At 38.9% G+C, this 15,557-nt stretch overlaps 1 protein-coding gene across 6 annotated transcripts in view; it reads left to right on the forward strand.

Annotated features, from left to right (window-relative positions):
• The window catches only part of fhdc2 (FH2 domain containing 2), a 69,160-nt gene that overhangs the window by 16,289 nt on the left and 37,314 nt on the right, over nucleotides 1-15,557 (forward strand). For all 6 annotated transcript variants that reach the window (XM_063060815.1, XM_063060814.1, XM_063060816.1 and 3 more), the window contains 5 exons: nucleotides 2,599-2,660; nucleotides 4,704-4,806; nucleotides 7,226-7,311; nucleotides 11,238-11,338; nucleotides 12,829-12,899. In XM_063060815.1, coding sequence (XP_062916885.1) covers nucleotides 2,599-2,660; nucleotides 4,704-4,806; nucleotides 7,226-7,311; nucleotides 11,238-11,338; nucleotides 12,829-12,899 — 423 coding nt within the window. The remainder of the gene's footprint in view (nucleotides 1-2,598; nucleotides 2,661-4,703; nucleotides 4,807-7,225; nucleotides 7,312-11,237; nucleotides 11,339-12,828; nucleotides 12,900-15,557) is intronic.

The raw sequence follows: 15,557 nt of genomic DNA on the forward strand, positions 1-15,557 counted from the left end.
CACATTTAGACTACTTTAACTGTACCAGGCCCTCTTATGTTTTTCATCTTTTCCCTCTCTTAATAACTGTCTGATAAAGCTGAGATTGGTAAATATACTAGCTTTATATATTTATGCAGTATACGATCTGTTATTTCTTACTGAACAATAATTTTGTATGGACAGTATTTACACAGCATTCACTCCAAGCAAATTTAATCAGAACTTCGTTACATTCCTGTTTGGTTGAACCCCAAGTCATACCAACCTTGGACATATGTATTGTCTATGAAAGGTGCTGAATCCCATGGCTGTTGGCAGAGCCAGCTAACGAACCAAGTTTGCTTACGAGCCCAGTGAGGGAGCTACACTACTCTCCAGAGACCTTCTTTCAGTACTCAAGGGCAACCTTGCCATTACTTTAAGTCTCTATTTCACCCCCATTCTAATATTTCTGCCTATGACTGCCTGCATTGTTGCAATGAAGCCCAAATTAAGCTTGTATCTCATTTTACATCCAAGTATGTTGCCAGCCTTTGTAATTTAATATTGAATTCCACTATATGTTTAGTGGTGGAATTTCGTTAAAGAGAACGTTGATTTCTCTGTTTGTATCTGACTGCCCAGTTTTCTCCTGCAGGTAACCATTTGTAATATTCACTTAGTTTTTTTCTTTCCACTGATACTGCCTGATATCATGGGCACTTGCAACAGCCATAACCTACATTTCATGGTTTTTATATGTCCCTTTGTCTATTTTCTCACTCTTCAGTTGTCTTAATTAGTCCATCAACAAAATGGTTTTGTTAATTGCTTTTCGCCGCAACCATTCTGGCCTGCCCTATCAGAGATAGTTCCTTAATACACAGATAATGTTGGAGGAACTCAACAGGCCAGGCAGCATCTACGGAAAAGAGACTGATGAAGGGTCTCTGCCTGAAGCATCGACTGTTTACTCATTTCTGAAGATGCTGCCTGGCCTCCTCAGTTCCTCCGGCATTTTGTGTGTGTTACTTTGACTTTCAGCATCTGCAGATTTTCTCTAGTTAGGGATAGTTCCGTTGTCACTGTGGAGCAAGTCTCGCAGTGCCAGCAACCCGTGTTGAAGGTTGACCTCAGGCTGTTGTGGAGTTTGCATGTTCTCCATGTGATCCTGTGGGTTTCCACTGGGTGCTTCCATTTCCTCCCATGTCACAAAGACTTGCAGCTAGACTGGCTAACTGGCAACCATAAAGTAAGTGGGTGCTAAAGTATGGTAGGGCTGGGATGATTAATGAGAATGTGAGCAGAATTTAAAACATGATTAATGTAGGATTAGTCTAAAGAGCTATTTAATGGTCACTGCATACTTGGTAGGTATTGGGGCTTGTTTGGGTGTTCTGCCTCTCGGTAGCTGATGCTATGAGTCCCTCTCCCACCCTTTCCCTGTTCTGTTGTATCTTTGTCATGAATAGTTTAATCTGTTTCTCTTTCTATAGATGGTGCTAGACCTACTGGGTTAACAGCTTTTATTGTTCGTATTTTAGATTTCCAGCATCTGCAGCTTTTTGAGTTTCTTCAGCTGGGTCTGGGGAAGTTTCTCAGGAGCGTTCAGATGAAGATGCACCCTCAGGGTTGGGTGGTCCAGGATTCACTCGGCAATGATGATGGAATGGCAATTAATTTTGTTTTGAAAATGAATATCATGTTTAAAGGAAGAAGAGCCTGTAATCATACTGTTGCTTTCACATACTTAGAAAGTTGCAAAGCATTTAAGAACCAATGAATTACTTTGAAGTGTAGTCACCTTTGTAAACGTATATAGAAACATAGAAAACCTGCAGCAATGAATTACTTTGAAGTATAGTCACCTTTGTAAACATATATAGAAACATAGAAAACCTACAGCACAATACAGGCCCTTCGACCCACAAAGTTGTGCCGCATATGTCCTTACCTTAGAACTACCTAATGTTACCAACAGCCCCCTATTTTTCTAGGCTCCATTGTTTCCGCCTCCACCACCGCCACTGGCAGCCCATTCCACGCACTCACCACTCTTTGCGTAAAAAACTTATCCCTGACATCTTTTCTGTACCTATTTTCAAGCACCTTAAAACTATGCCCTCTCGTGCCAGTCATTTCAGCCCTGGGAAAAAGCCTCTGACTATCCACACAATCAATGCCTCTCATTATCTTGTACACCCCTATCAGGTCACCTCTCATCCTCCATCTCTCCAAGGAGAAAAGGCCAAGTTCACACAACCTATTCTCGTAAGGCATACTCTCCAATCCAGGCAACATCCTTGTAAATCTCCTCTGCACCCTTTCTATGGTTTCCATATCCTTCTGTAGTGAGGCAACCAGAACTGAGCACAATACTCCCAAGTGGGGTCTGACCAGGGTCCTATATAGCTGCAACATTACCACTCGGCTCTTAAACTCAATCCCACGATTGATGAAGACCAATAACAACTATATTGCATTTTTAAGAACCCCATAAAATAAAATAAAATATGTTTTTTCACTTCCTCTTTCTGTTCTGCCCTTTTTAACTATTTCTCATTTTTACAATCTCTCTGATTGTCCCTTCTGGTATTTCTCATTATGACCACTGAATTTCTCTGTTTTTACTTGTAGATTTCTCTACTGGATTCCAGAAGAAGCATGAATGTGGGGATATTTCTAAAACAGTTCAAAAGGTAGGAAGAATTGAGGTTATAAGCCTATAAGATAGAGCAGCAGAAATAAGCTATTTGAGTCTGCTTTATCATTCAAAGTTCAAAGTAAATTTATTCTCTAAATACATATATGATACTGTATACAACCCTGAGATTCACTTTATTGCAGGCATACTCAATAAATTCAAAAACCAGAATAGATTCAATAAATTCCATTCAGTTATGGGTATTTTTTTCAACCCCATTCTTCCACCTTCATCCTTGTAACTTCTAGGACCCTTACTAATCAAGAATCTATCAATCTCTGCCTTAAATATACCCGATGACTTGGCCTCCACAGCCGCCTGTGGCAATAAATTTCACGGATTGTCCACCCACCTGGTTGAAGAATTTCCTCCTCAACTGAGTTTTAAGGTGATATCTTTTTATTCTGATGCTGTACCCTTGGATCCTAGACCTTGCAACTAAAGGAAACATAATTTTTTTCTGATTGCTGATTGATGCCCATCTTGAGAATATTGTCGGAGAGCTATCAAAATAACATCCATTTTGCTGATCACATTAAGATCTTTGGTGAAATGATTTTCCAAAATTCAATTTTCTTCTGCACTGCATTCAATAATTGGCAAATGATTGTATTTTGCACTTAATGTTCCTCGTTAGGAAGAGAAGTGGTGCTCAAAAATGAGCTATTCTGCAGTAGCTGTAATCTATATATCAGCCATCATCGATCCCTTTCAAATCACCACACCCCACCTCTCCGCTATTATTTGCAATTACCAGTTAGAACTTGGGTAAAGATCAACCTTCATAAGGGGAAGTTGCTTCTTGACCCACGGCATTAAGCTTTCTGTGGGCCTTATTAGAGGCTGAAAATAAACAGTTAGTACTGTATAAGGCTTCAGACTTAAGTGCTCTTTGAAACTCTTCAGAAATATTAAGTGGCATTTAGTCATAACCCGAAAAACCCCAGGTATATCCTTCTTTGGTAAGCTGAATAGTGTACACTAGGATATTACAGTGTTGGAACAAGGTATAGAGAATAATTTGCAAGGAAAACAATATTGACAATGCAATTATTTCAGTATTTCTGGGATAAATTAAAACTTGCTACTCTAGATTTATGATCTGAATCAGCATGAAATAAATGTACTGCAAAGGTAACTTGAGACTCAATTCCTGAATCCCCATAATTTGGTTTCTAATTGATCAAACTGAATTGTAGAGTATAATTTAAAAAAATATAATCCCACTATGTTCATTTGTGTCTTAGTTCTGGAATATTCAATAAACAAGAGGTAGGTAAACTCTGTTGGCACCCTGTTGGATATGTTGGCCAAATATTGAAATAGTCAAACATTATCTTCCAACTATGAAAATTTTAAAATACTGAGAGTTCAGAAAAAATGTCCTCAACCTGAAACATTAGTAATTTTCTTTCCTGAGGTTTTGCTGCATTTTCCGTTTTTATTGCCTTGATTTTCTGAGCCAGATGGACCAAGAAAATTAAAATTTCTTAGCCCTGAAAACAAACATAAATATATATTATTAGAAAGAGTATTATTTGAATTTTCAGGAATGGTGTCTGTAAAAGTAGAAATAACTGAATTATAATAATTACTAAAGCATTACAATATCTTAAGGTCCCATGACCTCCTGTCCCATGATCCTCTCATATCCTCTTTGCCAATCACCTGTCCAGCTCTTGGCTCCATCCCTCCCCCTCCTGTCTTCTCCTATGATTTTGGATCTCCCCCTCCCCCTCCAACTTTCAAATCTCTTACTAACTCTTCCTTCAGTTAGTCCTGACGAAGGGTCTCGGTCTGAAACGTCGACTGTACCTCTTCCTAGAGATGCTGCCTGGCCTGCTGCGTTCACCAGCAACTTTGATGTGTGTTGCTTGAATTTCCAGCATCTGCAGAATTCCCGTTGTTTACAATATCTTTCCCTTAATTTAAAGACATGCTTAGTGTCAGTTGTGCTGCTGAAGCTGTTCAAGGGATTTTAATGTTACTTCTCGATATAAATAACATGGTACTGAATTGATCTTTTTTAACACCAAAGATCTGCACAAGAGATTGTAGAAGACATTCGACATGGAACAGCGAAAGGATATGGGTCTGAAGAATTAACTAAGCTGCTCAAACTATTGCCAGAAGCTGAAGAGGTAAATTCTTTTATTTTAGGGACTATGGATGTGGCACAAAGATGATGGAAAAATTAATTAAAATCAATGTAATCTGGTCTGCTGTGGACTTCAGTTGCAGCAATTTCTGAGAACCCTACACAATTGTGAATCTCACATATGAAGCTCAGGCCAACAAAGTCTAGCCACAGCAGCTTGGCCTTTAAAATGATTTACTTAACTTATCAAAAATAAGTAGTTTCTGCTCCAGAATCTGTACTTCAAATGTTTTATATAACACAGTTGGATTTAATGTAAAAGGTTTAATTTCATTTGTATAAGTTTTCTTCATAGTAGCAATTAGCTGGTTAATATATTGTAATTTCCTTTCGATTGGCAATGAGCTATGTGTGAATGTTATGATTAAAATTAGTCAAAATTTTGAAATGTTTTGACAATGACCCCACAATCATCCATTGCCTTCCTCAAATTATCTACCTTCAATGCTCATGCCCTTCATTTCTATCATAAATACAATTGTTATAAAACTGAAGATTAAAATTTATATTTGTTTATAATTGCACACAAATTCTTCATATGTTTGTATCTCAAGTGTTTTTTAAAATCAGAAATGACGTTATAATGAAAATAAATACTAATAATGCCAATAGTAATTTCTGGAAATATCACGCTTTCTTCCATGGTAACCAAAGAGGCAATGAAAATGCATTTCAAATTTTTGATCGTACTTTATTTGTATCTTTCAGAGATACCAATATTTCTCATTTCTTCTGTCTCCACCTTAAATTCTTCAATTCTTGACACTGGTTTTACTATAATTTCTCTCAGGATCTCAAATGGAACTCCCATATTTCCTCTATTGTTTAATTTGCTACAAACAGTTGCGTTTCTGCCAAAGTTCTTGCCAAATTTCTTTTTTTCATTGGTCAACTTTATAAAGCTCAAGTGTGAATGAGACTGCAGTGCTGTTCTCCTGTCTGGGCAGCATATTCCAGCATATTCAATTCATTAACAGGATACAAAGCAAGAACTTCCAATCTGATAGACAATACTTCTGCAACCACTGAATTTTATTTTCTACCTATTTTTCTGCAGCTTTGCTGTGCTTATTATCAATGCTATCATACTTACTGCCCCCATTCTTCATATTTCTGTTGCACACAATATATTTTCTTAATTATCTTCTTTAAGTATTAAAAAGAAGATTAATCTGCAATTTTGACTTGTTTTTTTCTGAACTCAAAACTGACGAACTATAATTCTCTGTGTTCCTATCCCCTTAAACTGTACTGCTTTTGAAAAGATTAAAAGTAAAGGCATCCGTTAGTCTTGCGAGACCATGGATCTGCACCTGGAAAGTCTTCACTCTCCAGGGCACAGGCCTGGGCAAGGTTGTATGGAAGACCAGCAGTTGCCCATGCTGCAAGTCTCCCCTCTCCATGACACCGATGTTGTCCAAGGGAAGGGCAAGGGCTGATACAGCTTGGCACCACTGTCGTCGCAGAGCACTGTGTGGTTAAGTGCCTTGCTCAAGGACACAACACACTACCTCAGCTGGGGCTCAAACTCACGACCTTCAGATCACTAGTCGAATGCCTTAACCACTTGACCACTTGCAAGTTGTAAAAGATTACAACTTGCATAAACGAATTACCACTTCTTGATTTAACTCCCCTTCCTTTATTAAACCCACTTTGTCCTGCGGAATAAAGATGGATTCATCACCTACATTTCCTATTAAAAAGTAATATTCACTCAATTGATTTCTGAAAATATGTGATATTGGCTTACAACATTTCATGAAATCAATATAGTATCTTCTCGTAGTTCTGATCTCCTGATAATGTTTATTTTGGAAGAAGTAAGTGTCATGTGTTCAATAAAGTTTTCATCTGCACTACCTCAGCCAAATCACTTACAAATTCTTGTGAAAAGTCACAATTCATTTGCAGGTAGATGACTTGATAAACAATGATATTTTGCAAAAATATCTTCGATTTCATGTCAGGCTTTGTATATACCATAAAGATTGTAGACACAAGGATATTAAGATGTTATAACCTGTGTAATTGGGAGTCTTGTGATATATTGACAGTCGTCCTTTTAAATCTGTTCCATTGTTGATTAAGAGCAAGAATCCTCACCTTCTCTGTCCATTTCAAAAGCAGAGCGTGAGATACTTATTTATAAACACAAAGACCCTTGCTACAATATGGGGATCATTACCTGCCATACTTGGGAAATGAGTCTACATACTGTCAATAGGTAGTTCAGGCAGCAAACAACAAGGTAAAATATTCAAAGATATATTTAGCCCGTTTGAAGAATTGTGGATGCTTTGTGGTACCATTGGCTCTAACTTCTTAGTTAAGTTGTACATCCAAAATCAAGGTGCAAGACTATAAAACGTGAGCCTTCATTTGAATTTCTACTATTTCAGGTGAAACGTCTGAAAATGTTTCAAGGAGACCATTGTAAACTGCCTGAGGCAGATCTCTTCATGTTGCTCCTGGTGAGAGTGCCAAGGTAGGAGAGTAATGTGCAGGGAAACAAAACACTTCATTAATGTTCCTGGAAAAAGAGCCAATTTAAGGACGCAAACACGAGGAATTCTGCAGATGCTAGAAATTCAAGCAACACACATCAAAGTTGCTGGTGAATGCAGCAGGCCAGGCAGCATCTCTAGGAAGAGGTACAGTCGACGCTTCAGGCCGAGACCCTTCGTCAGGACTAACTGAAGGAAGAGCTAGTAAGAGATTTGAAAGTGGGAGGGGGAGGGGGAGATCCAAAATAATAGGAGAAGACAGGAGGGGGAGGGATGGAGCCAAGAGCTGGACAGGTGATTGGCAAAAGGGATATGAGAGGATCATGGGACAGGAGGCCCAGGGAGAAAGAAAAGGGGGAGGGGGAAAAATGGATACGTCTGTCCATAGCCGCCTCTACTGTAAGGATGAAGCCACACTCAGGTTGGAGGAACAACACCTTATATTCTGTCTGGATAGCCTCCAACCTGATGGCATGAACATTGACTTCTCTAACTTCCGCTAATGCCCCACCTCCCCGTCGTACCCCATCCATTATTTATTTATATACACACATTCTTTCTCTCTCTCTCCTTTTTTCTCCCTCTGTCCCTCTGACTATACCCCCTGCCCATCCTTTGGGTTTCCCCCCCTCCCGCCTTTTCCTTCTCCCTGGGCCTCCTGTCCCATGATCCTCTCATATCCCTTTTGCCAATCACCTGTCCAGCTCTTGGCTCCATCCCTCCCCCTCCTGTCTTCTCCTGTCATTTTGGATCTCCCCCTCCCCCTCCCACTTTCAAATCTCTTACTAGCTCTTCCTTCAGTTAGTCCTGACGAAGGGTCTCGGCCCGAAACATCAACTGTACCTCTTCCTAGAGATGCTGCGTTCACCAGCAACTTTGATGTGTGTTGCTAATTTAGGAATCTATTTACTAAATGAGCGTATAACATAAGGCATAGTATACAACATGTTTATACAGCTGTTGTTTATTTACCTGGACCAAAATGATCCATTAGCCCACATCTCTTAACATGACTCAGATCTGAGGGGTAGAAACGGAATGACACACAACTGATGACCCACTGTTAGTCACACATGGCTGCTTACCACAAGTGATATTGCCTTCTTATTCTGGAAATCAATAGCAGCTAAAGGAAAATGCTAAAGAGCAATAACAATTCTGAACTCCTCACTTACAACAAAGACCACCTCTGTTAATCCCTCTCCCCTTCTGGAATTTCACCCTCACAGTCATCCTCTCTGCGACACCTTACATATGTCAATGATGTCTCCCCTTGTTACAGGTTAAAAATTGTTCACAATAACTTATGCCCAACTTAATGTTTAACACTTTCCAAGGCAACACAAAATTCATCAGTGAGTACAGAATATCCAATGAGTGATAGTGAATCTTAATTGTAATAAATCAGTTTGTAGTGAGTCGTAAGACTATTCTGCAAGTTCTCCTATCATCGCAAAGGATGCTTTTGCTGCTGCCTGTGCGTTGGAGGGGGGAAGGGTGGGCTTTGGGGCTCTGACATTTTCTGCCATTCATTTTTTGGTTTTTTTTCTGTTTTGTGGATGTCTGTGAAGAGTATGAATTTCAGGTTGTATGCTGTATTTATTCTCTGATATTAAATTGAACCATTGACCATTGAGGTAGAAAAAAAATCACTGTGCCTCAATAACAGTGTACAAATTTTAGTTAGAGCAGTACATAAGATTAGAAAGGTTGGGAAAATGTTAACACCCAGTAATTTACACTGTAGGCCAAAATTTCTAACATTTAATGTAGAAATATAAATACAAATTTACTTAATCTTACTATATAAATACACATCTGAATACAGACTGATGTATTCAGTTAAACTTGCATGTCGCACCCTTGGCTGATCTGCCCTGTGAATGTGTTCATGCTGTACAAACGTTTGCCGCACTTCAAGATTTGTACCTATAGGAGGACAGATACAGAATTTTGCAAAATAAGACTGTAAAACATTCAGAACCATATTATCGTGATAAAAAGAGACACATAGAGAAAACTTGCAGGATGTGGTTTATGCTCCTATATTCAATTATTGAAGAGTTTGCCAGTACCACTTGAATTATCTTTAAGCTCAGCATCAGCCGGAACTGTCTGAGGTGCAAAATGCTGTATTTGATTGTATTTACTTGGTCTGCAAGACTGCAGATGCAGTAACTGAAAGCTTTGATATTTTACTAGGTTATTAGTGCAGTGTAATGGCTGTAGTGCAACCATGTTCTTGGTTTAACTCAAACGAGATGATTGATAGATCAGGTTTACTTTTGTCCTGAACTGATTCATTGATATCTATGAAATAAAGGCATATATTGAACCAGAAGAAAAGAGATAATTCTGCATTATGTTTCCTCCTCTCCTTCACACCACCTCTATCTCTGTCTCTCCACTCTATAAGAAGGGAGGCTGGCGAAAGACAAGAAATTATAGGCCCATTAGTCTGACTTCAGTGGTTGGCAAGATGTCCACTATTAAAGATGAGGTTTCAGGGTACTTAGAAATACATGACAAATAGGCTGAAGTCAGTATGGTTTCCTTAAGGGGAACTCTTGCCTAACAAATCTGTTGGAATCTTTTGAGGAAATAACAGGCAGGATGGACAAATGAGAGTCAGTGGATGTTGTTTACTTGGATTTTCAGAAGGCCTTTAACAAGGTGCACACGTGAAGCTGCAAAACAAGATAAGAGCCCATGGTATTAGGGGGAAAACACTAACATGGACAGACGATTGTCTGACTAGCAGAAGGTAAAGAGTGGGAATAAAGGAGGACATTCTGGTTGGCTGTCGGTGACGAGTGCATTTCAGCAAGGGGTCTGCTACTTTTCCCAATATGTATTAGTAATCTGGATGATGCAACTCATGGCTTTGTGGCCTAGTTTGAAGATCTTGCAAAGATAGGTGGAGGGGTAGTGAGTATTGAAGAAGCACAGAATCTACAGAAGGACTTGGACAGATTAGGAGAACTGGCAAAAGAGTAGCAGATGGAATATAGTGTAGGGAAGTGTACGTTCATGCAGTTTGGCAGAAGGAATAAAGGAATATACTATTTTCTAACCCATAAATAAATTCAGAAATCTGAAGTGCAAAGGGACTTTGGAGTCTAGGTGCAGGATTCCCAATGGTTAACTTGCAGGTTGAGTCAGCAGAAAGAAAGGCAAGTGCAACTTTAGCATTCATTTCCAGAGAAAACGAATATGAAAGCAACAATGTGACGCTGTGGCTTCATACGGCATTGGTCAAACCACATCTGGAGGATCATGAAGAGTTTTGAGTCCCACATCTAAGAAAGGATGTGCTTGCATTAGTGAGGATCCAGAGGAAGTTTATGAGAATGATCGTGGGAATGAAAGGTTTAATGTATGAAGACCATTTGATGGCTGAACCTGTACTTCCTGGAACTTAGAAGAATGAGGAGGGATCTCATTGAAACTTATTGAATATCGAAAGACCTAGAGAGAACGGAAGTGGAGTAGATGTTACTAATAGTGTGAGATTCTGGGGCCAGAGGGCACAACCTCAGAATAGAAGGATGTCCCTTTAAAATAGAGATGAGGAGAAATTTCTTGAGCCAGAGGGTGGTGAATCTGTGGAATTCATTACTGCAAATGGCCATTGAGGCCAAGTCATTGGGTATATTTAAAGTGGAGGCTGATAGGTTCTTAATTAGTAAGGGTGTCAAGGGTTATAGGGAGAAGGCAGAAAAATGGGATTGAGGGATAAAATAAATCAGCCAGGGTCATGTGGCAGAGCAGACTCAATAGGCTGAATGGACTAATTGGGCTCCTTTGTCTTCACCTCTTATGGTCATTTGCAGTAAACCATGGAGTTTCAGGGAATTTTCATTTTGATTAATTTGGTCTTTGTGAATAAGCATTGTTTATTTTTCAGCTACTACCTTCGTTTGGAAATTATGATCCTTAAGGAAGAATTTGAGCCACAAGTAAAATCGCTTCTGGCATCTGTTTGTATGTTGATGGAAGCTGCAAAAGGTAAGATGCTGAAAGAGAGCTCGGTCATGCATGTCTCGGCATGGAAACACATGCAGCTAATTCAAATCCTCACACTTTATTATTAATATAGTGATTTATAAAATTGCGAGGCATAGATAGGATCGCAAGGCAAAAGCTTTTTACAGGGCACAGGTTTAAAGTAAGGTGGGAAAGATATAAGGAGATCTGAGGGGTGTGTTTTTCACAGAGGGTGTGAATATCTGGAACACTGCCAGTAGAGGTTGTGAAAGCAGACACTATTACAACATTTAACTAGCTTTTGGATTGAAACTTTGGTAGGAAAAGTGTAGAGGGTATGGGCCAAATGTGGGCAAATGTCATTGGCATGGGGAGGAATTATTGCCTATGTGGATGTGCTGGTCTTTAAAGGCCTTTTTCTGTGTCGTACATTTTTATGACTCTATAGTTCACCACCTTTAAAATAAACTTCAACTTTTCATCAGCGATTTATGATTAGTACTATTTTGCAGACACAGAGGTGAAGTCAAATGTTCAACCAGGCAATCTACAGATGGGTGATTCTGAGAGGAATGTATTAACAATTCAGAGAAGAAGTAAATACTAACCAAAGCTATGCAAGAATCACCCATAAATATCAATTTTGAGTGTTAGATGTAACTCTCGCTTCAGCTAGCGGCTTAATATAGGGGGTGATAGCCCTCGGCCTGGCCAAACTTAAGAAATCTCGTTTGGGTGGATGCTGTGTGATGTATCCCCTGTTACAAATCTGAACCCTGAAATAACAAACAGTACACAATATGCAATTAGACGATTAAGCTTTATAATTCTTACTTTGACTATATGGTTAGTAGAGAAACGAAATAAAAGAAAAAAAAGGGCCGAATCTTATTAAACAGTCCGTTGCACAAAGTTGGAGCTCACTGATAAATCGATCGTTCACCATCGACCTCCTCCGATCGTCACTGCCCTTCGGACCCTCACTCCGAGTCCACCCAGTCCGGCGGTCTTCCAACTCTCTCCATTCGCGTCTTCTTTCCGCATCTCTTCCTGGCAAAAGCCCGCGAAAAATCTACTTCCAGATTCACAAGACAGACCAACAAAATCCTGATTGGCTAACATGCAAACCACAATCCAGTTATCTCCAGCCATAACCCAAACATTGCTGCTACAGAGAAACCATTACCTCAGCAGTGAACATTACAGAGAAGCAATTTCATTAGCCTTAGCAGTGAAACATTACAGAGAAGCCATTACAGTGCGTTACATAGAATACATTTCCAAAATCAGTATTTTCTTGATATGGTATTTCAATTACCTCTGTCAGAAGTTCAACCCTTCTGGACCGTTCCCACACAAAGAAGGCTTACACCAAGATTCTGAAATAGTAAAACAATGCTTGAAAAGATCTCCATGAACTGTTGGTGCATAAACTCTACCACTTGGTGTATTGTTGTTCACACGTATGAAATAGAGTTCTGAATGTGCACAATGCTTTTGCTGTCTTGCAGAACTGCAGAACTGTAATGAATTGCATACTATATTGAGGTTGGTGTTGAAAGCTGGAAACTTCATGAATGCAGTAAGTATACTGATCAAAGTAAATCTAATAGAGTGGAATTCAAAATCACCATTTCATTAATTTGCTCACTGCCAAAATATTTTGTCATTCTTATATCTGTCTCAAGATGATATCATGAAAATTCTAGGGCACCCAAAAGGCTGTGCGCCCACTACAATCTTCAGTTGGCTTTTCTTAATAAAATATGCCGCCTTCCATTCTGTTTTGGGACTGCGATCATCTGTGGCCATTTTTTTCGGGTCAGTGATATTAGGGCCTGATGATGGATAGTCAAATGGGGAAGAGACATTTGGACCTTTGATAGATAGAACCAGGTGGAATCAGGTGTTAATGATCATGGTGTGGCCTACAGGGGGTTAGGACTAAAGGATGAAAAATATGAGGAACTTGACCGACTTTGGTTTCAAAACAAAATTTCTTCCCTGAAGACCAATTGTGAAGCAGATGGACTTTTAGGATAACCCACTAAGTTCCTACTCATCACTGTTCTCACCAGCCTGACTAAAATAACTGCATTTTCTTCCTAAGTTTCCAAAGTGAGACTCAAATATTTCTGCAGATGATTGATATCTAGAAAATAATAAAATAACATTACCAACATAGTATAATACCTAATTTCACTTCTCCAAAACATGAAACAGCCAAATCATTGTTTGAAAATATTAGCTTTATGTAGTAGAATTTCTAGGTAGATGAATGATTGAGATGTACAACTTGAAGGTCAATAGTGATTTGTATATGGCAGATCTGTTCTTTAGAAAACAATTCACAGGAAGATTCAGTTGCTGCAATTATAAGAATTGCCTCCATTAAGATTCAATTGCCATATGTTTCACTGAAAAGTGTGACTGAAACGAACACTGTCACGTAAATGAAGCAAAGTAAGTACAATGGAATCCAGTTGATTGGGCCGTTAGTTAACCAGGGCAACTATTTATGTGGAACAACTCTTAAAGAACAAAAAACTAAGTGAGAACATAGCTGGTATTGCCTTTGTCTTTATTAGGGACACTATGCCACTTAATTAGTTCAGGAGATTGTTGCTGAACAGTATCTAACTAAAGTCAGTCACATGAACTTGTTGTGGCTCTTAGACACAACACAGAACATAGAGCAAACCATTTTTAAACGGTGTCAATTATGTGTTTGTGTTCAAAAAGCAGAGATTTTTGTTACTGATAATTATTGAGAAATAAGTAGTACGATAATTCAGAAGGGTTTGCTCACTGCAGTTTCAAACATTTAGGCTTGGAGATGCCAGAAACAATTGGGAATGAAAATGAAACAATTCATAGTAGGAACTATGAAGAAATCAAAGGTATCAACAATAATCTTGAATTTTAAAAAGTAAATGAAGATTTGGAGGATGCAATTGTCTTGAAAACACTGTATGAAGACAGTCATGTCCTGCACTAGGTGTCTGCACTGATTTTGTTCATTTACAGTCTATCAAAAGAACATTCAGCTTACACAGGATGCATTCCTCTGTTGACAACTATTAGGAACAAATACACAGCTTTATAATACTGCGGTAGTATTGGTAATGGTCTAAATTGTTCTGTATTTTATTTAAGTACACAATTCATTACTAGTTAAATGGATAGTTCATATTTTTATACCTTTTTAACAAATACCATTAAACTTTGGCTAATTGGGTCAGCCACTTAATTGGATCATCCACTTAAACTGTGGCTGATCTATTATCTCGGTTCCACCTTCCTACAGCAACCTCTTACCTCATGATTGCCCTTTCATCCAACTTGTATATACTGGGGTTATACTGGGGCCAAAACGTATTAGAAACTAACTTTAAACAGGCACTACAATACTGTGGAATGATAGGTTTTTAAATTCTGCAACAGGAAGCATTTCTAAAACATAGCTAAATTCATCAACTGAAGAATATCCTCAGTGCTTCAGTTAATATAATTTTAATCACATTTCTTCTTCCTCAAAGAGTGCGGCTCCAACTGCACTGACAGCTCTTGCAAATTTCGACAGATGTATAGTGGACAGTATTTTGATTGGTTGCATCACCATCTGGTGTGGAGGCTCTAACATGCAGGATAGAACGAGGCAGCACACGGCCATTGGTTCAGTCAGCTCCATCATGGGCACTAGCCTCCTCACCACTGAAGGCATCCTCAAGAGGCAGTGCCTGAAGAAGATAGCATCCACCATTAACGACACACACTATCCAGGACATACCCACTTCTCATTACCAGCATCAGGGAGGAGGAAAATAACGCTGAGAACCCACTCCCAGTGATTCAGAAACAACTTCTTCTCCTCTGCTCTCAGACTTCAAAATCTTCCATAAACCCATGAACAAACACTACCTTGTTATTTCTCTTTTGTACTATTTTGTTAAATAACTTTTGGTTATTTTTGTCTTTTTACTGTTGTGGCAAAATAACAAACTTCACGAAAACTCAAGTTCAAATTCTTTGAGATCAAAGCAGCCATTTAGTTTCCTATCGCATGTATCACCTTTAAAATTACCGCTGCCCATTACAGACACAATACAATAGTATGTGGTTTCTACACAAATAGGAATGAGTGACTAGTAAAGGTTCCAAAACAGCACAAGAAAATGTCTTGCTTTGTCAGCCTTAAAAACAAGGCCAAGACTCATTTGGATTCTCTACAACACTTTGC

This window comes from Mobula hypostoma, chromosome 10 (genome assembly GCF_963921235.1).
Source record: "Mobula hypostoma chromosome 10, sMobHyp1.1, whole genome shotgun sequence".
NCBI classification, from domain to species: domain Eukaryota; kingdom Metazoa; phylum Chordata; class Chondrichthyes; order Myliobatiformes; family Myliobatidae; genus Mobula; species Mobula hypostoma.